Here is a 24,680-nt window from a genome sequence, read left to right on the forward strand (position 1 = left end):
GCAGCAGGTCAGTCTGCAGAGTCTGTTTTTACTTCGTCAATGCAAACAGACTCACCTGCGCAGGGAGAGAAGAATCTATGATGTGGAGACTGAAGCCCAAATAAATCAGTCACACCTGATACGGATCGATTTACTGAACACAGAGGACCGGAAGTGCTCTATAAATGAAGCTATAACGATCACTGCCCTCTAGTGGTCACTGCCGGTAACTACAGCATTTCAGCACGTCCACAGCATTTTGTGTGTATTTTTCCCCATATCAGTGACTTTATTTTCTAAATTGGCATTTAAAAGGTTAAAATTTTGATTTATTTTTTAATAGTTAGTAGTTTTGACCAGGGCTGGAGTTGAAAAAAATATTTATCTGATATATATTTTTACAGCAGTCAAAGTCAGTGGCTGTTTTCAGCCACTAACCGTATGAAAGGGTAGTAAATTTGCCCACAGTGTATTATTGGCCTATTGAAAATTTTGAGATCATATTTTCAAAACTGATGTAAAATTAAGGTTCCTCGCCAAAAATCTGTTCATTTGCTGCAACAGAGTGAAAGTTATGGTCAAATTAAGAGCAAAGTGACTCCAAGTGGCTGTTTTCATCCCCAACCGTACACAAGGGTTAAGGATGCGTTCACACCTGTACACTAAGCCGCTCAGTGAATCAGCACATCCAGTTTTAAAGAGGAGAGAAGAGTCAAAGATTCAAGATTCAAAGACTTTTATTGTCAGTTCACTATATATTCAGGACATACCGAGGAATTCTCCCTCACCTTAAAGACGTATATAAAGAAGTATAAACAGTAGAGTAGCTGTGTAGTGCTGACAGTTTCAGCTCTCATGTAAACATGTTGGAGTAAACACGCTGAAGGTTTCATTCAAGTCCACAGTAGAAACAAACATCGTTCCATTTAAAGAAATAGTATGTATGTGTGTGTTGATTAACATCTCATCTGTTTCTGACATATCACCTTGCAAAGAAACATTGAATACATCTGAATGAAACTAATAACAGACGGACCTCAGCAGAGGTTCTGGTCTGTATAAAGACCACATGATTAAAATGAGAGCCTGTGATTTGCAGGCTTCAATCAGACACACCTCAGACATGTGACAAAAATGAAACGGATCACTTGTTTAGTATCGTAGGTATTCATAAGGACAACTGTCTCTATACACAGTTAGCTCCATGCATGACACATTTTGTTCCTTTGACAGTTCATAGATAATATGAGTTTACTATGGAGACTCTCTGCATTCATTTGCAGGTACTGACATCCAAATGACAGAGAAGGTCTGCTGAAAGCACCATAGACTGGCTTCAACCTTCCACTGAATTCAGAGTCTCCAGTCTACAGTGTGGACTTGAGGACCACAAAGCTGCTGAGCGGCTGCAATGCTGAATCCTGCAGCTTGTTCTCATTCAGGTCCAGCTCTCTGAGATGGGACGGGCTGGACTTCAGAACTGAGAGCAGAGCATCACAGCTTTTCTCTGACAAACTGCAGGAACTCAACCTGAATAAACAATAAAAGATGTACGTTTAGAAGAAAAATATCACTTGTCTGTACTTTGTCATTTTACAGACACATCTTTCACATCATACTAATATCAGCACACAAATAAAACATGATGTCTGACCCCAAAGTCTCCAGTCTACAGTCTGTACTCTCCAGAAAACCACACAGACGCTTCACTCCTGAATCCTGCAGCTTGTTTCCACTCAGGTCCAGATGTCTCAGATGAGAGGGGTTGGACTTCAGAGCAGAGACCAGATAATCACAGCTGATCTTTGACAAACCGCATCGAGACAATCTAAACAGAAAAACAGAACCGGAGATAAAGAGCCCTCATAAACATTAATGATGGTGAGCTGCTGCTATGCCTGGCGCAAACCCAACACATCTTATGCATGCTCATGAAACGTGGTGACAGCATCACACTGTGGGGATGCTTTTCAGCAGCAGGGACTGGGAAATGGATGGTGCTAAATACAAGTTATTCTTGAGCAAAACCTGTTTCAGACTTCCGACGGTTCACCTGTTGGTTCCAGCAGGACAATGACCCTCAGCATACTGCGAAAGCAACACTCGAGTGGTTTAAGGGGAAACATTTAAATGTGTTGGAATGGCCTAGTCAAAGCCCAGACCCTCAATCCAACTGAGAATCTGTGGTCTGACTTGAAGATTGCTGTTCACCAGTAGAACCCATCAAATTTGAAGGAGCTGGAGGAGTTTTGCAAAATGGGGAAATGGGCGAAATTGCCAGTGGCCAGATGTGGCAACCTCATAGAGACTTATCCAAAGCAACTTTGACTCTACAAACTACTGACTTTAGGTGAATAGTTATGCATGCACATTGAAAAAAATATACATCTTCAAATTTGTAGACATACTTTTGCAAGGTACTGTACAACACAAGGGGGAAACACTCTTAAGTAACACAATGCTCCTTAATTTAACAAAATAGTTTGCGTGTTACCAATCCTCACAAGTGTGCCGTGTAGTCTGAAAGAAGATTGTGATGGTTTGGAAAGGCCCCTGCATTTGCAACTATGATCGGTGAGTGACTAAGCCTCGCCATGCCAATCCTTTATCACCTGGAATTGGTCCTGGCTCGTGTCTGTTGCCTCAGACTTCTTCATAAGAATGCTAATAAAAAATATATAACAACAATAAAAACTACAACATGAAAAGTCAGTGAACTGACCCCAGAGTCTCGAGTCTACAGAGTGGACTCTCCAGAAAACCACACAGCGGCTTCACTCCTGAATCCTGCAGCTCATTGTGGCTCAGGTCCAGATGTCTCAGATGGGAGGGGTTGGACTTTAGCGCTGGTTCCAGAAAATAACAGCTGATCTGTGTCAAATTGCAGCAACTGAATCTAAATAAAGAATAAAAGAAGTAAGTTTAGAGGACAAAGTTCCAGTTTGAAATCATTCAGTGTTTCGTTATCTGTGCTGAATGTAATGATGGTTCTGTGAAATAAGAGTGGGATATTTGCAGGTATCAGAGTCATCTCAGAGATTTGACTAAGGTGAAATGATTAGTTGTTTAGTGTTGAAGTGAGAGAACACGATTGTCTTAAACCATTTACTGACCCCAAAGTCTCCAGTCTACAGTGTGGAGTCCGCAGAAAACCACACAGAAGCTTCACTCCTGGATCCTGCAGCTGGTTGAAGCTTAGCTCCAGATGTCTCAGATAGGAGGGTTTGGACTTCAGATCTGAGACTATGACTTCACAGAGTTTCTTTGAAATTCCACAGCTACAAAGTCTGTTGTAATATATACATAAATAAAAGAACAGAAAAAACAGAACAAACAGTTGAAAACATTCTGTTTGACATTTTTCTCTTAAAATCAGTGATTCAGATAATCTTATCTGATTGGATTTGACTTGAAACAATGGTTCTCATCAGTCTCTGAATAACAAATAATGAGAATGTTATAGTGTCATTATCTGAGGAACTAAACTACTAATCTACACTGGTTTATAATGTTGATCACATCTGGACTTACACAGCCTTTCTGCAGTTCCACACAGCTGGGATCAGTCTCCGTCGTCCCTCCAATGATGTGTTGTAAGTCTTCATGTCCAGCTCGTCCAGAACCTGCTCTGACATCTGCAGCATGTAGGCCAGAGCTGAGCAGTGGATTTCAGAAAGTTTCTTCTCTGATCTGTTGTCTGACTTCAGGAACTCTTGGATATCCTGATATACTGAGAGGTCGTTCATCTCAATCAGACAGTGGAAGACGTTGATGCTTCTGACAGGAGAAATTTTGTACAAGTCCATTGTCTTCAGGTGGTTGATGGCTCTCTGGATCATTTCCGGTCTGCTCTCTGTCTCACCCAGTAGACCTCTCAAGAGTTTCTGGTTGGACTGCAGAGAGAGGCCATAAAGGAAGCGAACCATCAGATCCAGGTGACCATTTCTACTCTCCAGAGATTTCTCCATGACTCTGTTCAGAAAGACATCCAGAGATGAGTTATTGTAGTTTAGTCCCAGGACATTCTTCAGCACCTCTGTCTTCCTGTTGGTGTAACTGTGGATCAAGTAGACTGCAGCCAGAAACTCCTGAACACTCAGATGGACAAAGCAGAACACCTTGTACTGGTCCAGTCCTCTCTCCTCTTTAAAGATCTGTGTCAACACTCCTGAGTACAGTGAGGCTGCTCTGATATTGATGCCACACTCTCTCAGGTCTGATTCATAGAAGATCAGGTTTCCTTTCTGCAGCTGATCAAAAGCCAGTTTTCCCAGAGACTCAATCATCTTCCTGGTATCTGGATTCCAGTGGTGATCTGTCTCAGATCCTCGATCATACTTGACCTTCTTCAATTTGGTCTGAACCACCAGGAAGTGGATGTACATCTCAGTCAGGGTCTTGGGCAGATCCCTTCCCTCTCTGGATTTCAACACCTCCTCCAGAACTGTAGCAGTGATCCAGCAGAAGACTGGGATGTGACACATGATGTGGAGGCTTCGTGATGTCTTGATGTGGGAGATGATCCTGCTGGCCTGCTCCTCATCTCTGAATCTCTTCCTGAAGTACTCCTCCTTCTGTGGGTCAGTGAACCCTCTGACCTCTGTCACCATGCTGACACACTTAGCAGGGATCTGATTGGCTGCTGCAGGTCGTGTGGTTATCCAAAGGCGAGCAGAGGGAAGCAGTTTCCCCCAGATGAGATTTGTCAGCAGCACATCCACTGAGGTGGACTCTGTAACATCAGTCAGGATCTCATTGTAGTAGAAGTTCAGAGGAAGTCGACACTCATCCAGACCGTCAAAGATGAACACAACCTGGAACCCTTCAAACCTGCAGATTCCTGCTTCTTTGGTTTCAGTAAAGAAGTGATGAATAAGTTCCACCAAGCTGAACTTTCTCTCTTTCACCATATTCAGCTCTCTGAAAGTGAATGGAAATGTGAAGTGGATGTCCTGGTTGGCTTTGTCTTCAGCCCAGTCCAGAGTGAACTTCTGTGTTAAGACTGTTTTCCCAATGCCAGCCACTCCCTCAGTCATCACTGTTCTGATTGGTTCATCTCTTCCAGGTGAGCCTTTAAAGATGTCTTCTGGTCTGATGGTTGTTTCTGGACTGTCTGGTTTCCTGGATGCTGTTTCAATCCGTCTTACCTCATGTTCTTCATTGACGTCTGCAGTTTCTCCCTCTGTGACGTACAGCTCTGTGTAGACCTGATTCAGTAGAGTTGGGTTTCCTGCTCCACCAATCCCCTCTAACAAATACTGGAACTTCTTCTTCAGAGTAGATTTGAGTTTACGCTGACAAGCTGGAGCAATAAGGCATAAATAAAAACACAACAAATGAAAAAAGTGAATATTGCAACAATTCATAAAAAAATTGTCTTTGAATGTGTTTTGATATCTTGAGACATATCTAATTTATCCAACAGGTTAAATGTTAAGATAAATCATCTTACCGGTCTGCAGACTGTCAGCCAGCTCCTCCTGCTTCATTCTCCTCTGGAAGTTCTTCGGAAATGCTTTGCTGCTGAAAGTTCACATGCATACAGAGAGAGGGACACACATGCTCCCAGTTAACATGCTGTACAGTAGTAACACAGAATGGTACCACTATTTGCATGGGTAGTAATAGAGAAGAAATTAGTTAAGAAATTGGAAGACAGGAGCTTGGTGCCAGAGAAAAGAAAGTAGAGGATAGGAGCTTGGTGCAAATGTCAGCAACTGGACCAGTTCTTAAATGTCAAAGCAGAAGAGCAGTTGTGCTGGGAGCTGTCAGATACAGTTTAAATTCAATTATATCGTACTTCTTTGCAGCCGAGGCTTGATGTGTTTTAAAGTTAATGATGTCTTCCTTTGAATGATTGCTCTTCAAAGACACACAGCTGGGTTCAGGCTCATGTGAGTCTGGTTTCTGATGGATTCTGGAAGACAGAGGAAAACAAGCAGGGGAGAAATTTACACTTGGTGAGTCTAATGATCCTGCTCGTGCTGCCAGACAATGGTGACAACAAGATGTTTTAACAGCCTGTGCAAGGGACATAGCTCTATAGTTCTACACAACATCACAGCTAACCATGACGCTGAATGTATTTCTTGCTAAAAATCAGTTAAATCTTACTTTTTTCCAGCAGAGGGTTTAAAAGTAAAGTAGGCTTCCTTTGACCCATCACTCTTCAGAGACACACAGCTGGGCTCAGGTTCATGTGAGTGCGGTTTCTGATGGATTCTGATAGACATAGAAATGTACTGTTTAACAGCTTTCAAGAAGAAAAAAAAGAGTCAATTGACCAAATCTATAAGAGCTTGAGGCTCTTCATAATGAACATATATCATATAATCAGTTTCCAACATTAGATAGTAACTACACTCAGTCTAATGATGCTGCTTGTGCTGCCAGACAATGGTGACAACAAGATGTTTTAACAGCCCGTGCAAGAGAGATGCATGTAGCTCTACACAACATCACAGCTAACCATGATGTTGAATGTGGTTTCTTGTTAAAATCAGTTACATCTTACTTTTTTTCAGCAGGCTGTTGTTGTCTAAAAGTCAAGGGTTCTGCCTTTGAATGATCACTCTTCAGAGATACACAGCTGGATTCAGGTTCATGTGAGTCTCGTTTCTGATGGATTCTGGAAGACAGAGGAAAACAAGCAGGGAGAGAAATGTACGTGTTGTACCGATGTGTGTTTCTATTATTTTGACAGGCTACTTAATTTAATTAAATCCGGTTTAACTGCACCACAAACTACATCCTCCAAAATAATTATACAGTTGAGTTACCAGCTTTCTAATGCTGTTTCAATATCAACTGAACATTATTACAGTCATGAATCCGGATTTAGCGCAAATCTCTTACATAAGAATACATTTGTCTACACTACTGCATGATACAAATAAACTTTTAACAGTTTAACAGCGTTCAAGAAAGAAAATAATCAGTTTGTCCAAATCCATAAGAGTTTGAGGCTCTTCATATTTCATAATGAACATATATCACATTAAGTTACTACATTCAGTCCAATGATCCTGCTTGTGCTACCAGACAATGGTGACAACAAGATGTTTTAACAGCCTGTGCAAGAGACATGTACGTAGCTCTATAGTTCTACACAACATCACAGCTAACCATGATGCTGAATGTATTTCTTGCTAAAAATCAGTTACATCTTACTTTTTTCCAGCAGAGGGTTTGAAAGTAAAGTAGGCTTCCTTTGATCCATCACTCTTCAGAGACACATAGCTGGGCTCAGGTTCATGTGAGTGCGGTTTCTGATGGATTCTGATAGACATAGAAATTTACTGTTTAACAGGTTTCAAGAAAAAAAAAAAAGAGTCAATTGACCAAATCTATAAGAGCTTGAGGCTCTTCATAATGAACATATATCATATAATCAGTTTCCAACATTAGATAGTAACTACACTCAGTCAAATGATCCTGCTCGTGCTGCCAGACAATGGTGACAACAAGATGTTTTAACAGCCCGTGCAAGAGAGATGCATGTAGCTCTACACAACATCACAGCTAACCATGATGTTGAATGTGGTTTCTTGTTAAAATCAGTTACATCTTACTTTTTTTCAGCAGGCTGTTGTTGTCTAAAAGTCAAGGGTTCTGCCTTTGAATGATCACTCTTCAGAGATACACAGCTGGATTCAGGTTCATGTGAGTCTCGTTTCTGATGGATTCTGGAAGACAGAGGAAAACAAGCAGGGAGAGAAATGTACGTGTTGTACCGATGTGTGTTTCTATTATTTTGACAGGCTACTTAATTTAATTAAATCCGGTTTAACTGCACCACAAACTACATCCTCCAAAATAATTATACAGTTGAGTTACCAGCTTTCTAATGCTGTTTCAATATCAACTGAACATTATTACAGTCATGAATCCGGATTTAGCGCAAATCTCTTACATAAGAATACATTTGTCTACACTACTGCATGATACAAATAAACTTTTAACAGTTTAACAGCGTTCAAGAAAGAAAATAATCAGTTTGTCCAAATCCATAAGAGTTTGAGGCTCTTCATATTTCATAATGAACATATATCACATTAAGTTACTACATTCAGTCCAATGATCCTGCTTGTGCTACCAGACAATGGTGACAACAAGATGTTTTAACAGCCTGTGCAAGAGACATGTACGTAGCTCTATAGTTCTACACAACATCACAGCTAACCATGATGCTGAATGTATTTCTTGCTAAAAATCAGTTACATCTTACTTTTTTCCAGCAGAGGGTTTGAAAGTAAAGTAGGCTTCCTTTGATCCATCACTCTTCAGAGACACATAGCTGGGCTCAGGTTCATGTGAGTGCGGTTTCTGATGGATTCTGATAGACATAGAAATTTACTGTTTAACAGGTTTCAAGAAAAAAAAAGAGTCAATTGACCAAATCTATAAGAGCTTGAGGCTCTTCATAATGAACATATATCATATAATCAGTTTCCAACATTAGATAGTAACTACACTCAGTCAAATGATCCTGCTCGTGCTGCCAGACAATGGTGACAACAAGATGTTTTAACAGCCCGTGCAAGAGAGATGCATGTAGCTCTACACAACATCACAGCTAACCATGATGTTGAATGTGGTTTCTTGTTAAAATCAGTTACATCTTACTTTTTTTCAGCAGGCTGTTGTTGTCTAAAAGTCAAGGGTTCTGCCTTTGAATGATTGCTCTTCAGAGATACACAGTTGGATTCAGGTTCATGTGAGTCTCGTTTCTGATGGATTCTGGAAGACAGAGGAAAACAAGCAGGGGAGAAATGTATGTGTTGTACCGATGTGTGTTTCTATTATTTTGACAGGCTACTTAATTTAATTCAATCCGGTTTAACTGCACCACAAACTTAAGCCTCCAAAATAATTATACAGTTGAGTTACCAGCTTTCTAATGCTGTTTCAATATCAACTGAGCATTATCACAGTCATGAATCCGGATTTAGCGCAAATCTCTTACATAAGAATGCATTTGTCTACACTCGTGCATGATACAAATAAACTTTAAACAGTTTAACAGCGGTCAAGAAAGAAAATAATCAGTTTGTCCAAATCCATAAGAGTTTGAGGCTCTTCATAATGAACATATATCACATTAAGTAACTACATTCAGTCTAATGATCCTGCTTGTGCTGCCAGACAACGATGACAACATGATGTTTTAACAGCCTGTGCAAGAGACATGTACGTAGCTTTATAGTTCTACACAACATCACAGCTAACCATGATGCTGAATGTATTTCTTGCTAAAAATCAGTTAAATCTCACTTTTTTACAGCAGAGGGTTGTTGTCTAAAAGTCAAGGGTTCTGCCTTTGAATGATCACTCTTCATAGACACACAGCTGGGTTCAGATTCAGGATCAGAGTCCGCTCCGAGCTCTTGCTCTGGGCTTAAACACAACACACAGAGATTTCAGTATACAGTGTTTGCACCCCTCATAATTTTTCTACAGCTCTGCACAAAAATGAATGAAAACAACAGTGGATTTCCAAACAAGTACAGACAGTAGAAAAAGAGCTTATGTGTTGTTCAAGAAAATTATATCTATTCAGTATCTGGTGTGACCCTCTTATGCAGCAATAATAGAGCAACTAAACATTTCCAGTAACTGCTGACCAGTCATCTTCAGCAGCTACCGAACGGCTTCAGTTCAGAGATGTTGGTAGTTTAGTCTACTTTCATGACTTGTGTGAAACTCCACTGATGTTTTGAGTAATTGTTATGCAGAAATGTAGACAATTATTTTAGGAGGCACTGTAATTAATGACGGTTCAATGATTTTAGTGCTGAGCTCTAACATGGAGAACAGTCATGGACAGTTAGAGATGGTCATCTCACCTCTGAGCTCTGGTCTGGTTCTCATGGTCCCCACTCACATATATGGATTTAGATGGAGGGACTCCCCCCTCTCTGTACTCACTCTGATCCATGCTGATGGATTCACATCAACTCACACACTTTCTACCTCCACCTGCAGAGGAAACACAAATCATGCATCTGCACATCAACAGAAATCATCTTTACATAATTTCTGCTGTAATATATCAGCTGCTCCTTCACTGATTGGCTCTTATTTCTGGTTTCTTATCCGTGTCAGGTAAATGCAGTTAGACAGCAGTATGAGGTTGAGAATCTGCCATCAGCTGATATACTTCTACCATATAGTCCACTCTGGAGTCACAAAGCTGTGGTGAAGTGAAGAGCAGATTAGAACAAACATGATGAATGGATCAGAGATGAACTGGATCCAGAGAAGAGCAGAGAACTACTAGTCTGAGATACAAACAAGAATGAACTACAGGACATATGTATACTAGAAAATCACAAAACAACAATGGAGATGGACATTTTGACTGTGACTGTGACATGAAGGCTCAGAGTTAAAGCTGTTCCCCAGAGGAACAAACTCCACTTCCTTCAACTCCCATTCATCCAAGGCTTTACATCTTATTTTGAAAGGCTTAACAGGAAACAGTACTACACTGCTGTATCTCAGACGACGGTTTTATACCCGGAAATAAAAACAAAACGCAGTTTTTTCTAAAGAAAGCAAATGACAACAGCTGATAATCATATTGATTCCAGTAAAATATTAATTGGTATGTAGACTGACCCTCAAACATGAGTGAGCCAAACTGTGTCATTCAATTCGAAGTGAAGCGTCTTTGACAAACATTAGAGAACAGACTGTAAAATGACTGAAGACAGAGTTAAAGTACGAAACAAAGCAAACTTACATTAGACTCGAACAGTGGAAACAGTTTAAGAAGAAGTCTCTTTCCTCCACACCTGGACTCTAAAGACGCTGCTGGTTCAGACATCATCTGTTCATGGTTCATCTGTCTGTTCTTGTTTTCGCGTCAAACGTCATCGGTTGCTGCCCCAGTAGTCTTCCAATCTTTGCTCCGCACAAGAATTTAATTTAATCTAAATGTATTTCATTTCATTTAATTGTATTACGGGGTAACCTTTACATTTAAATTTAATGTTGTTGTAAATTAAGTCATGTCCAAATTATACAAAATCCAACTGCAAGAAGAGATTTTCCCAGAATAGACTAGATAGATTACAAGAAAATAAAAGATCCTCCGTTGTTTCTACTCCTGATCCCAACGCTACTTCCTGGAATGAGTCAGGGATTCACCTGAGACAGAACAGCTGGGAAGATTTTCACAATAAAAATGACTTCATGGAAGGACTTCGATTAAGAGACTTCGTATGACACGATCTCTCCGTTCCTGCAGAAATCTGGAACTAATTGGCAGCTGATGTTAATGTGTTAAGTATTAAAACCTGCTTCCTTTACCTTCAGATGGAGGTCTACACGAGAAAATGATCTGACACAGGGTGAATGAAATTTCATTTACGTTTTATAATACGTACATTTTAGATTTCCTGCTAAATAAAAGCATCATTTATTATTTTAGTCCGCTGATTCCAATCCACAACTCTATGAAGTGACTCAGGTGGTGAAAGCCATCCTTCCTCTGGGTGCAGGAGTCTCTTCAGGTTACTGACTGACCTGGAGCTGAACTTAGGAAATTTCACCACACCTGAGTGACATGGTGAACAACAGGCAAACATCGTTTTAAAGCCTCAGACGGACATTAGTCACAATATTAGGAACAGGAGCTTTTAAAACATTCATTCTTTAGTTAAAACTCATGAATCAGTTTCTTCAATAAATGCCTTTTATTTATTTTTTTAACACAAACATTAAATCAGATCCGAAGAATGACATTCTTAAATAATTTAGTTTTAAAAGAGAAGTCACTGTTGAGATTCAGTTTAACATTTAATAAAAAGAAGTTAGTTTCTTGAGGTCCCAAAGTTTCTCTGTGAAGCTCTTGATGAGACCAGCTCTGAGGAAAGGTACAGTACGAGAGTGGTAGTTGAACAGTTTGATGGGACGGGGGACAAAGGTGTTCCTCAGTCTATTTGTCCTGCACCTTGGGAGGAGCAGCCTCTCACTGAAGGTGCTTCTCTGGCTGCTGAAGGTTGTGTGCAGAGGGTGGCTGGCATTGTCCAGGATACTCGTTAGTTTATTTGTGTCCTTCTCTCTGCTACAGAAACCAGAGGGTCCAGCCTCGTGCCAACCACCGAGCCAGCCCGCCTGATCAGCTTCTCCAACCTGGAGAGGTCTGCATTTGAGGTGCTCCCACCCCAGCACACAACAGCGTAGGACAGAACGCTTGCGACCACAGACTGGTAGAAGATCCCCAGGAGCTTCTTACAGATGTTGAAGGATCTTAACCTCCTCAGGAAGTACATCCTGCTCTGAGCCTTCTTGTACAGCTGCCCCATGTTGCTCGTCCAGTCCAGCTTGTTGTCCAGCCACAGTCCAAGATATTTATAGGTCTGCACGACCTCCACCTCCTCCGCTCCCAACAGAACTGGTCTGGGGTTGGGTCTGTCCCTCCCAAAGTCAATGACCAGTTCATTGGTCTTTGAGGTGTTGAGCTGCAGGTTGTTCGTGTGGCACCAGACAAAAAAATCCCTCACCAGGCTCCTGTACACCTCCTCTTCGTCGTCTCTGATACACCCCATGATGGCCGTGTCGTCTGCGGACTTCTGAATGTGACACGTTTCAGAGTTGTAGCAGAAGTCTGCAGTGTACAGAGTGAAGAGAATAGGGGAAAGTACAGTCCCCTGCAGAGCTCCAGTGCTGCTGACCACAGTGTCAGACGTGATGTCCTTCAGCCTGACGTACTGTGGTCTATCGGTGAGGTAGCTGGAAATCCAAGCAACCAGGCAGGGGTCCACTCGCATTCTGAAGAGTTTTTCCTGGAGTACAAAGGGCTGGATTGTGTTGAAGGCACTCGAAAACTCCAGGAAGGTAATCCTAACAGTGCCTTTTCCCTTGTCCAGATGCGAGTGGGCTCTGTGCAAGAGGTAGAGGATGGCATCCTCGACACCAACCTCTGCCCGGTAGGCAAACTGTAGAGGGTCCTCAGCGTGCTGCACCTGAGGTCTGAGGAGCTTGAGGAAGAGCCACTCCAGCGTCTTCATCAGATGTGATGTGAGTGCCACCGGTCAGAAGTCATTCAGCTCGCTGGGCCGCTTCTTCTTGGGGACAGGAACGATGCATGATGTACATGATGTGATACAGGAGGTCACTAGCATTTTTAAAGATCAGCTTCTGTCACTAGCTTTAAAACAAACACCCCTCATACTCTCCCCTCATGTTCTGCTCCACGTCGTTGCTCCAAGTCGTTGATATTTCAATCTGCAGTTTCTGTGTTGAGCTTCAAAAGTCACTGTCTGTCAAATTACACATTTAAGGGTGCGTTCACACCTGAACACTAAGCTGGTCCCTTGCAATTGGATTGTTAGACGAAGGCCTGAACGGGGGGCCTAAAGTTTTAAAGAGGAGAGAAGATTTAAAGATTCAAGATTCAAAGACTTTTATTATATTCAGGACATACAGAGGAATTGAAAAGCTGTTTCTCCCTCACTTAAAGAAGTATGAACAGTAGAGAAGCTGTGAAGTTGTTTAAGCTCTCATGTAAACATGTTGGAGTAAACACACTGAAGGTTTCATTCAAGTCCACAGTAGAAACAAACATTGTTCCATTTAAAGAAAGAGTCTGTATGTGTTGTTTAACATCTCATCTATTTCTGACATATAAAGAAATATGAATACATCTGAATGAAACTAATAAGAGAAGGACACATATAAATATGTGACTACTGGACCTCAGCAGAGATTCTGGTCTGTATAAAGACAACATGATTAAAATGAGAGCCCGTGATTTGCAGGCTTCTATCAGACTCACGTGAGACATGTGACAAAAATGAAATGGATCACTTGTTTAGTATTGAAATGAGACCAAAGAGCTCAGATTCATAAGGACAACTGTCTCTATCCACAGTTAGCTCCATGCATGACACATTTTGTTCTTTTGGCAGTTCATGAAACATATTCATGTCTGCATTAATTTGCAGTTATTGACATCCAAATGACAGAAAAGGTCTGCTGAAAGCACCATGGACTGGCTCCAACCTTCTACTGACCTCAGACTCTCCAGTCTACAGTGTGGACTTGAGGACCACGTAGCTGCTTAGCTTCTTCAATGCTGAATCCTGCAGCTTGTTTTCATTCAGGTCCAGCTCTCTGAGATGGGACCTGTTGGACTTCAACTTCTGAACTGAGACCAGAACTGAGACCAGAGAATCACAGCTTTTCTCTGACAAACTGCAGCCCCTCAGTCTGAACAAAGAATAAAAGATGTAAGCTTAGAAGATAAAGATCACTTGTCTCTCTCAGTTTACAGACACAACATTTTAACATACTAATATCAACACACAAATAAAACATGGTGTCTGACCCCAGAGTCTCCAGTATACAGAGTGGACTCTCCAGGAAACCACACAGATGCTTCACTCCCGAATCCTGAAGCTTGTTTCCACTCAGGTCCAGCTCTCTCAGATGAGAGGGGTTGGACTTCAGAGCAGAGACCAGATAATCACAACTGATCTCTGTCAAACCGCATCGAGACAATCTAAACAGACAAACAGAACCAGTGACAAAGAGTTTTCATTAATATTAATGATAACAAGCTCACCAAGGTAAAAGCTATGTCTGGTGCAAACCCAACACATCTTACACAGAGAAACATGGTGATGGCAGCATCACACTGTGGGATGCTTTTCAGCAGCAGGGACTAAGAAACTGGTCAGAATCAAGAGAAGGATCGATGGTGCTACAGGGATATTCTTAAGCAAAACCAGTTTCAGTCTGCTATTGATTTCCGAATGGCAGTGGCCAGATGTGGCAAGCTCATAGAGACTTATCCAAAGCGACTTTGGCTCTACGAACTACTGACTTTAGGTGAACAGTTATGCATGTTGAAAAAAGAATAGATATGTTCAAATTTGTAGACATACTTTTGCAAGGCACTGTACAACACCAGGGGGAAACACTGTTAAGGAACACAATGCTCCTTAATTTAACAAAATAGTTTGTCTCTGTGTTATTTACCAATCCTTACAAGTTTGCCTTTGCAATCTCTCTTTCTTCTGTCTGTACCCGGCTGGCCTTAGGCAGATGGGTCCCTCCATATGAGCTGGGTTCTGCTCAAGGTTTCTTCCTGTTAAAGAGGAGTTTTTCCTTGCCACCATCGCCTTCAGGCTTGCTCTGGGGGTTTCAGGCCAGGTTTTGTAAAGTGTCTTGAGACAATTTGTATTGTTATTGACGCTATATAAATAAAATTGAATTGAATTTAATTTAATTGAACTATGATCGGTGAGTGACTAAGCCTCGCCATGCCAATGGTTCATCACCTGGAATTGGTCCTGGCTTGTGTCTGCGCCTCAGACTTCTTCATAAGAATGCTAATAAAAAATATATAATAACAATAAAAACTACAACAAGAAAAATGATTTAACTGACCCCAGATTCTCCACTATACAAAGTGGACTCTCCAGAAAACCACACAGATGCTTCACTCCTGAATCCATCAGTTGGTTCATGCTCAGGTCCAGATGTCTCAGATGAGAGGGGTTGGACTTCAGAGCTGGTCCCAGAAAATAACAGCTCCTCTCTGACAAATTGCAACAACTGAATCTAAGTAAAGAATAAAAGAAGTAAGTTAAGAGGACAAAGTTCCAGCTTGAAATCATTTAGTATTTCATCATCTGTTCAGAGCTGAACGTAATGATGGTTCTGTGAAGTAAGAGCTAGTGATTTGCAGGTATCAGAGTCATCAAAGAGATGTGACAAAGATAAAAATGAATAGGTGTTTTGTGTTGAAATGAGAGAATAAGACTTTCTTAAACCCTCTACTGACCTTAGAGTCTCCAGTCTACAGTGTGGGCTCTCCAGAAAACCACACAGAAGCTTCACTCCTATATCCTGCAGCTGGTTGAAGCTCAGTTCGAGATGTCTCAGATAGGAGGGTTTGGACTTCAGAGCTGAGACTATGACTTCACAGAGTTTCTTTGAAAGTCCACAGCCACAAAGTCTGTTGTGAAATATACATATATAGACTTAAACTTAAACACAGACTTAAACACAGCTTCTTCCCCATGGCTGTCAAAAGACTGCTGCAGGAACCATGACCCCCCACCCCAACCAACCAACACACACACTACCTCCCACACCAGGAAACGGACTACTAAGTTTTGCACTAGTGTAAATACAGACTATTTATATATAGTATTTTTACTGCACCTTCATATTTATTACGTGTATACCTTTATTTCTCTTCTATACCTGTGACATGTAGCTGCTACAAGAGATGCTGCCAAAAGAAATTTTGTTGTATTGTTATACAATGACAATAAAGCTATTCTATTCTATTCTATAAAAGAAGAAACTGACCATACAGTTGAAAACTTGACATTTTGCTCTTAAGATCAGTCAATCAGATAATCTTATCCGACTGGATTTGACTTGATTTGACAATGGTTCTCATCAGTCTGAATAACAAATAATGAGAATGTTATAGTGTCATTATCCGATAACTACTAATCTACACTGGTTTATAATGTTGATCACATCTGGACTTACACAGCCTTTCTGCAGTTCCAAACAGCTGGAATAAGTCTCCGTCGTCCCTCCAGTGATGTGTTGTAAGTCTTCATGTCCAGCTCGTCCAGAACCTCCTCTGACATCTGCAGCATGTAGGCCAGAGCTGAGCAGTGGATTTCAGAAAGTTTCTTCTCTGATCTGTTGTCTGACTTCATTAACTCTTGGATATCCTGGTATACTGAGAGGTCGTTCATCTCAATCAGACAGTGGAAGACGTTGATGCTTCTGAGAGGAGAAATTTTGTACATTTCCATTGTCTTCAGGTGGTTGATGGCTCTCTGGATCATTTCTGGACTGCTCTCTGTCTCACCCAGTAGACCTCTCAAGAGTTTCTGGTTGGACTGCAGAGAGAGGCCATAAAGGAAGCGAACTAACAGATCTAGGTGACCATTTCTACTCTCCAGAGATTTCTCCATGACTCTGTTCAGAAAGACATCTAGAGATGAGTTATTGTGGTTTTGTCCCAGGAAGTCCTCTAGCACCTCTGTCTTCCTGTTGGTGTAACAGTGGATCAAGTAGACTGCAGCCAGAAACTCCTGAACACTCAGATGGACAAAGCAGAACACCTTGTTCTGGTACAGTCCTCTCTCCTCTTTAAAGATCTGTGTCAACACTCCTGAGTACACTGAGGCTGCTCTGATGTCGATGCCACACTCTATCAGGTCTGATTCATAGAAGATCAGGTTTCCTTTCTGCAGTTGATCAAAAGCCAGTTTTCCCAGAGACTCAATCATCTTCCTGGTATCTGGACTCCAGTGGTGATCTGTCTCAGATCCTCCATCATACTTGACCGTCTTCACTTTGGTCTGAACCACCAGGAAGTGGATGTACATCTCAGTCAGGGTCTTGGGCAGATCTCCTCCCTCTCTGGTTTCCAACATATCCTCCAGAACTGTAGCAGTGATCCAGCAGAAGACTGGGATGTGACACATGATGTGGACGCTTCGTGATGTCTTGATGTGGGAGATGATCTTGCTGGCTTGCTCCTCATCTCTGAATCTCTTCCTGAAGTACTCCTCCTTCTGTGGGTCAGTGAACCCTCTGACCTCTGTCACCATGTCAACACACTCAGGAGGGATCTGATTGGCTGCTGCGGGTCGTGTGGTTATCCAGAGGCGAGCAGAGGGAAGGAGTTTCCCCCTGATGAGGTTTGTCAGCAGCACATCCACTGAGGTGGACTCTGTAACATCAGTCAGGATCTCATTGCTATGGAAGTCCAGAGGAGGTCGACACTCATCCAGACCATCAAAGATGAACACAACCTGGAACTCTTCAAACCTGCAGATTCCTGCTTCTTTGGTTTCAGTGAAGAAGTGATGAACAAGTTCCACCAAGCTGAACTTCTTCTTTCTCACCACATTCAGCTCCCTGAAAGTCAGTGGAAACGTGAAGTGGATGTCCTGGTTGGCTTTGTCTTCAGTCCAGTCCAGAGTGAACTTCTGTGTTAAGACTGTTTTCCCAATGCCAGCCACTCCCATAGTCATCACTGTTCTGATTGGTTCATCTCTTCCAGGTGAGACTTTAAAGATGTCTTCTGGTCTGATGGTTGTTTCTGGTCTGTCTGATTTCCTGGATGCTGTTTCAATCCATCTGACCTCATGTTCATCATTGACCTCTGCAGTTTCTCCCTCTGTGATGTACAGTTCTGTGTAGGTCTGATTCAGTAGAGTTGGGTTTCCTGCTTTAGCAATCCCCTCAAACACACACTGGAACTTCTCCTTCAGAGTTGATTTGAGTTTACGTTGACAAGCTGCAGCAATAAGGTCTAAATGAAAACACAACAAATGAAAAAAGTAATTTCAACAATTCAATCCAATAAAAAATAGTCTGAATATATTTTGATCTCTTGAGACATTAGTAAATATCTAATTTATCCAAGAGGTTAAATTTTCACATAAATCATCTTACTGCTCTGGAGACAGTCAGCCAGCTCCTCCTGCTTCATTCTCTTCAGGAAGTTCAGTGTGATCTTCAGAAATGCTTCTCTGCTGATCCTCCTCTGCTCCTCATCCTCACCCTCCAACACCTCTTCATCCTCCCTCTGACCCTCCAAGCATTCTGGGTAATCTGGATTCAGAACCTTGTGGAATTTCTTCAGTTCCTTCTTCACAAAAGTGATGACGTTGTGCTCCAACAGCTGCAACAGAAAACTATACGAATGAAACAATCCCAGTGAAATGATGGAGCTAGACATCAGATGTTGGACAGACTGACAATCCACTGGTCTACATAGAGCAGCATGGAGACGACAATAGATGTCAAGTAGTTGTTGTACATGTACAGACCATAAATACGGAGTCCAGCTGTGTTTGATGCTGCTGGACAGACTGACCACTGGGAACCTCTGAACTCTCCTGGTAGACTCTGTGGATGGATCATCAACAATTAGTTCACATGTTTCTACCAATTATAACTATTGTATTGATTGCACACATACAGAAACAGTGAGTTAAAGACTGTGTGTTCTGTTGTGATCGTCCTAATCAGAACAAACACTAATGCGTTGTGATATCCTTCAAGAAGTGAAACAAGACTTTACACTTCATGACTGAACATCACAGGAAGTTCACATGCACACAGAGACAGCGACACACAGCAGTTAACATGTTATACGGTAGTACCACAGAATTGCATGGGTAGTAATAGCGAAGAAATTAGTCAAAAAAATTGGAGGACAGGAGCACGGTGCTATAGAAAAGAAATCAGAGGACATGAGCTTGGTGCAAATGTCAGCAACTGGACCAGTTTTCCTTTCAGAGTTCTTAAATGTCAAAGCAGAAGAGCAGTTGTGCTGGGAGCTGTCAGATACAGTCTAAATTCAATTATATCGTACTTCTTTGCAGCCGAGGCTTGATGTCTTTTAAAGTTAATGATGTCTTCCTTTGAATGATCACTCTGCAAAGACACACAGCTGGGTTCAAGCTCATGTGAGTCTGGTTTCTGATGCATTCTGGAGGACAGAGGAAAACAAGCAGGGGAGAAATTTACACTTGGTGAGTCTAATGATCCTGCTCGTGCTGCCAGACAATGGTGACAACAAGATGTTTTAACAGCCCGTGCAAGAGAGATGCATGTAGCTCTACACAACATCACAGCTAACCATGATGTTGAATGTGGTTTTTTGTTAAAATCAGTTACATCTTACTTTTTTTCAGCAGGCTGTTGTTGTCTAAAAGTCAAGGGTTCTGCCTTTGAATGATCACTCTTCAGAGATACACAGCTGGATTCAGGTTCAAGTGAGTCTGGTTTCTGATGGATTCTGGAAGACAGAGGAAAACAAGCAGGGGAGAAATTTACACTTGGTGAGTCTAATGATCCTGCCCGTGCTGCCAGACAATGGTGACAACAAGATGTTTTAACAGCCCGTGCAAGAGAGATGCATGTTGCTTTACACAACATCACAGCTAACCATGATGTTGAATGTGGTTTCTTGTTAAAATCAGTTACATCTTACTTTTTTTCAGCAGGCTGTTGTTGTCTAAAAGTCAAGGGTTCTGCCTTTGAATGATCACTCTTCAGCGATACACAGCTGGATTCAGGTTCAAGTGAGTCTGGTTTCTGATGGATTCTGGAAGACAGAGGAAAACAAGCAGGGGGAGAAATGTATTGTTGTACTGACGTGTGTTTCTATTATTTTGACAGGCTAATTAATTTAATTCAATCTGGTGTAACTGCACCACAAACTTTCTAAGCTTTCTAATGCTGTTTCAATATCAACTGAACATTATCACAATCATGAATCCGGATTTAGTGCAAATCTCTTACATAAGAATGCATTTGTCTACACTACTGCATGATACAAATAAACTTTAAACAGTTTAACAGCGTTCAAGAAAGAAAATAATCAGTTTGTCTAAATCCATAAGAGTTTGAGGCTCTTCATAATGAACATATATCACATTAAGTTACTACACTCTGTAATGATCTAATGTCTAATGATCCTGCTTGTGCTGCCAGACAGTGTTGACAACATCATGTTTTAACACCCTGTCCAAGAGACATAGCATAGCTCTATAGTTCTTCACAACATCACAGCTAACCATGATGCTGAATGTATTTCTTGCTAAAATCAGTTAAATCTTACGTTTTTTCAGCAGGCTGTTGTTGTCTAAAAGTCAAGGGTTCTGCCTTTGAATGATCACTCTTCAGAGAGACACAGCTGGATTCAGGTTCAAGTTCAGATTCATCAGAGTCCGATCCGAGCTCTTGCTCTGGGCTTAAATACAACACACACAGATTTCAGTATACAGCGTTTGCACCCCTCACAATTTTTCTGCAGCTCTGCACAAAAATGAATGAAAACATCAGCGGATTGCCAAACAAGTATAGACAGTAGAAAAAGAGCTTGTGTGTTGTTCAAGAAAATTATATCTATTCAGTATCCGGTGTGACCCTCGTATGCAGCAATAACAGAGCAACTAAACATTTCCAGTAACTGCTGACCAGTCGTCTTCAGCAGCTTGGAGGGACTTTAGCCCATTCCTCAGTACAGAACAGCTTCAGTTCAGAGATGTTGGTAGATTTGAACACTTCTGAACGGATGGCCTCTAAAACTAATAACTTGTAATCCCAGAGGGGCACTTACTTTTGCACCTCACAGATATGTAATATTGGGTCATTTTCCAGAATAAACAAATACTGCAGTATACTATTAGTGTTTCATGTGTTTGGTTGGGGTCTCTTTATCTACTTTCATGACCTGTGAAACTCCACTGATGTTTTGAGTAATTGTTATGCAGAAATGTAGACAACTATTTTAGGAGGCACTGTAAATAATGATGGTTCAATGATTTTAGTGCTGAGCTCTAACATGGAGAACAGTCATGGACAGTTAGGGATGGTCATCTCACCTCTGAGCTCTGGTCTGGTTCTCATGGTCCCCACTCACATATATGGATTTAGATGGAGGGACTCCCCCCTCTCTGTACTCACTCTGATCCATGCTGATGGATTCACATCAACTCACACACTTTCTACCTCCACCTGCAGAGGAAACACAAATCATGCATCTGCACATCAACTGAAATCGTCTTTACATAATTTCTTCTGTAATATATCAGCTGCTTCTTCACTGACTGGCTCTTCTGGTTTCTTATCCGTGTCAGGTAAACGCAGTTAGACAGCAGTATGAGGTTGAGAATCTGCCATCAGCTGATATACTTCTACCATATAGTCACTCTGGAGTCACAAAGCTGTGGTGAAGTGAAGAGCAGATTAGAACAAACATGATGAATGGATCAGAGATCAACTGGATCCAGAGAAGAGCAGAGAACTACTAGTCTGAGATACAAACAAGAATGAACTACAGGACATATGTATACTAGAAAATCACAAAACAACAATGGAGATGGACATTTTGACTGTGACTGTCTCTCTGCATCGGTTCTGTGCTGTGAACATGAAGGCTCAGAGTTAAAGCTGTTCCTCAGAGGAACAAACTCCACTTTCTTCAACTCCCATTCATCCAAGGCTTTACATCTTATTTTGAAAGGCTTAACAGGAAACAGTACTACACTGCTGTATCTCAGACGACGGTTTTACACCCGGAAATAAAAACAAAACGCAGTTTTTTTCTAAAGAAAGCAACAGCTGATGATCATATTGATTCCAGTAAAATATTAAATGGTATGTAGACTGACCCTCAAACATGAGTGAGCCAAACTGTGTCGTTCAATTCGAAGTGAAGCGTCTTTGACAAACATTAGAGAACATACTGTAAAATGACTGAAGACAGTACGAAACAAAAGCACGAAAAAGTACGAAACAAAGCAAACTTACATTAGACTCAAACAGTGGAAACAGTTTAAGAAGAAGACTCTCTCCTCCACACCTGGACTCTAAAGACGCTGCTGGTTCAGACATCATCTGTTCATGGTTCATCTGTCTGTTCTTGTTTTCGCGTCAAACGTCATCGTTGCTGCCCCAGTAGTCTTCCAATCTTTGCTCCGCACAAGAATTTAATTTAATCTAATTTAATTTAATTTAATTTAAATGTATTTTATTTCATTTCATTTTATTTAATTGTATTACGAGATAACCTTTCAACATAACTGGTGTAGAATATATTTGGCAGGTATTATTACATTAACAAATAGGGCCTACTCTACTTTTCTGTGCTCAGTAAATCCTAATTTAATGTTGTTGTAAATTAAGTCATGTCCAAATTATACTTATATAAAATCCAACTGCAAGAAGAGATTCTCCCAGAATAGACTAGATAGATTAGAAGAAAATAAAAGATGCTGCGTTGTTTCTACTCCTGATTCAAACGCTAGGCTACTTCCTGGAATGAGTCACGGATCCACATGTGACAGAACAGCTGGGAGGAAGATTTCCACAATAAAATGACTTTCATTCCATTGTGTATACCGACACGAAATGACTTTGATTAAGAGACTTCGTATGACACGATCTCTCCGTTCCTGTAGAAATCCGGAACTAATCGCCAGCTGATGTTAACGTGTTAAGGATTAAAACCTGCTTCCTTTACCTTCAGAAGGAGGTCTACCGGAGAAAACGATCTCCGACACAGCTGGGTAAATGAAAGTGAAAGTAAACTCTAGAACGTATTATAAAACCTACATTTTGGATATCCTGCTAAATAAAAGCATAATTTATTATTTTAGTCCGACTCTATAAATCAGAAACACACCAAATAACATAATAAAGAACATACTGGAATACTGTGTACATTTCCATTTTTTTATTAAGAAGAAGAAGAAGAACAACAAAGCTGTTTTTAACCCATTTCTTGAACTCTGAAATCTTTTAATCAACTTCAAAACTTACAATTATTTCTTAAAAAAAAAAAAAACCCACACACATTAAAAGTGAAATATTTGCAATACTCTGAATGTAAAGTGGATTTTTCTTGGGGGAGTATTACAGTCTTGGATACCACACTGATTTTAATAGATCTTTATTTTTTGTTGTGTCGGATTTTCGAGAATGGTTAGCAATTTAGGTTACAGTGTAAAAAGTATTATGTGATTTGTGTTAGTATTAAAATTATATATATATCCATATAAAAAATGGCAAAGACCATTTTTGTCCCTAACAGTGTGTAAACATGCAGAGCTACAACCAACATAAAACAAGATGCTCAAGAGGATCAGCTTCTGAGATCTTCAATCTATGACCAGTTCAGTGTGGTAGTGGTGCACGACTGATACTGAATGTTGATTCCAATGTTTCTGTTCAACAATCAGTTTCAGTAATAAAAGATCAATGCCAGGTTAAGACCATACATTGTCTTAATAAATTACATAACCATGTAAGTGACTCTGCGCCAATCTACTGCTACATCTTTTGAACACACAACCTTTCATGTAACAATCTGCTTAATCTAATCAACTATGACAATGACAAACACGTGAGTAGCTCCTGGTGGAAACTGCTCCCTGCTCCAGCTCCTGCTCCTGCTCAAATGAAAGAAATGTATGGACAAAACAAAAGTAAAAATAATGCTACTTGTATCTACTGTATAAACAGACAACATAGATATTTGGTCTGTTGATCATTAATGTGTCTGAATAATTCATGAAGGGCTTGTCTGAAATTGCTTGAGCTATTGGGTTGAATAGTGTAGGTCTGTTGTTGGTGGAGACCATCCAGATGAAGCACTCCTCTCCTTTCCACCTCCCTGTAACGTGACCTATTCAGAGCCTCTCCACACACAAGCGGTTGTTGCTGCTTCAACCTCCCTGGATCATCAGGACAGAGCTCACGCTCTTAGCACAAAAAACATCCTGTTCACCATTGCCTTCACAAAGATCAGTACTTCCATCTGCAGAGAGAAGAAAAAATAACAGAGGGTCAGTTTTGCAGCACATCCAGAGCAGCAGAGACTTCAGTCCTGTTCAGAGCAGCAGTAGAGAAGCTGTGTAGTGCAGTCAGCATCCTTTCAGCTCTCATGGTGACATTGTGGAGTGAACACACTGAACTTGAAGATCAGAGAATGCAGAGCCTTTTAGCATGCAGCCCGTTTCCTCTAAAGATTTCACATGACTTTACAAGGAAGTAACTTTGGAAGTAAACTGCTGAGAGTCATACACCTCAGAACAACTTAATAATGGATGTAGTGCTATTGTCTTATGTTTTTAAAATATCACCGCTCAAATAAACATGCAGGCTGTTATTGAATATATCTGGAACAAACAAAT

General features: G+C 40.9%; 1 protein-coding gene across 1 annotated transcript; it reads right to left on the reverse strand.

The window, feature by feature from the left end:
* Positions 1 to 274: 274 nt before the first annotated feature.
* LOC311509533 (uncharacterized protein) lies at positions 275 to 22,793 on the reverse strand. The gene is made up of 30 exons (XM_084574772.1): positions 22,297 to 22,793; positions 21,369 to 21,501; positions 20,603 to 20,734; positions 19,973 to 20,086; positions 19,664 to 19,777; positions 19,352 to 19,468; positions 18,804 to 18,882; positions 18,427 to 18,655; positions 16,498 to 18,283; positions 15,776 to 15,949; positions 15,379 to 15,552; positions 14,315 to 14,488; positions 14,019 to 14,196; positions 12,697 to 12,989; positions 12,489 to 12,654; positions 9,825 to 9,907; positions 9,253 to 9,375; positions 8,605 to 8,718; positions 8,207 to 8,314; positions 7,551 to 7,664; positions 7,150 to 7,257; positions 6,494 to 6,607; positions 6,094 to 6,201; positions 5,780 to 5,896; positions 5,432 to 5,502; positions 3,511 to 5,281; positions 3,093 to 3,266; positions 2,702 to 2,875; positions 1,634 to 1,807; positions 275 to 1,509 (listed from the first exon to the last, which is right to left on the reverse strand). The coding sequence occupies exons 2-30, from the start codon at positions 21,458 to 21,460 to the stop codon at positions 1,347 to 1,349; spliced, it is 7,338 nt and encodes a 2,445-aa protein (XP_084430898.1). The 5' UTR covers positions 21,461 to 21,501; positions 22,297 to 22,793; the 3' UTR covers positions 275 to 1,346.
* Between the last annotated feature and the right edge of the window lie 1,887 nt (positions 22,794 to 24,680).

This window comes from Chelon labrosus (genome assembly GCF_963514085.1).
Source record: "Chelon labrosus genome assembly, chromosome: 24".
Lineage (NCBI taxonomy): Eukaryota > Metazoa > Chordata > Actinopteri > Mugiliformes > Mugilidae > Chelon > Chelon labrosus.

Coding starts and splice junctions, on each gene's coding strand:
- LOC311509533 (XM_084574772.1), bottom strand. CDS start 21,460: ATGGATCAGAGTGAGTACAGAGAGGGGGGAGTCCCTCCATCTAAATCC. Junction 14,489..15,378: donor TGTATAGTGGAGAATCTGGG/GTCAGTTAAATC, acceptor TTGTCTGTTTAG/ATTGTCTCGATGCGGTTTGA. Junction 7,258..7,550: donor CAACAGCCTGCTGAAAAAAA/GTAAGATGTAAC, acceptor TATGTCTATCAG/AATCCATCAGAAACCGCACT.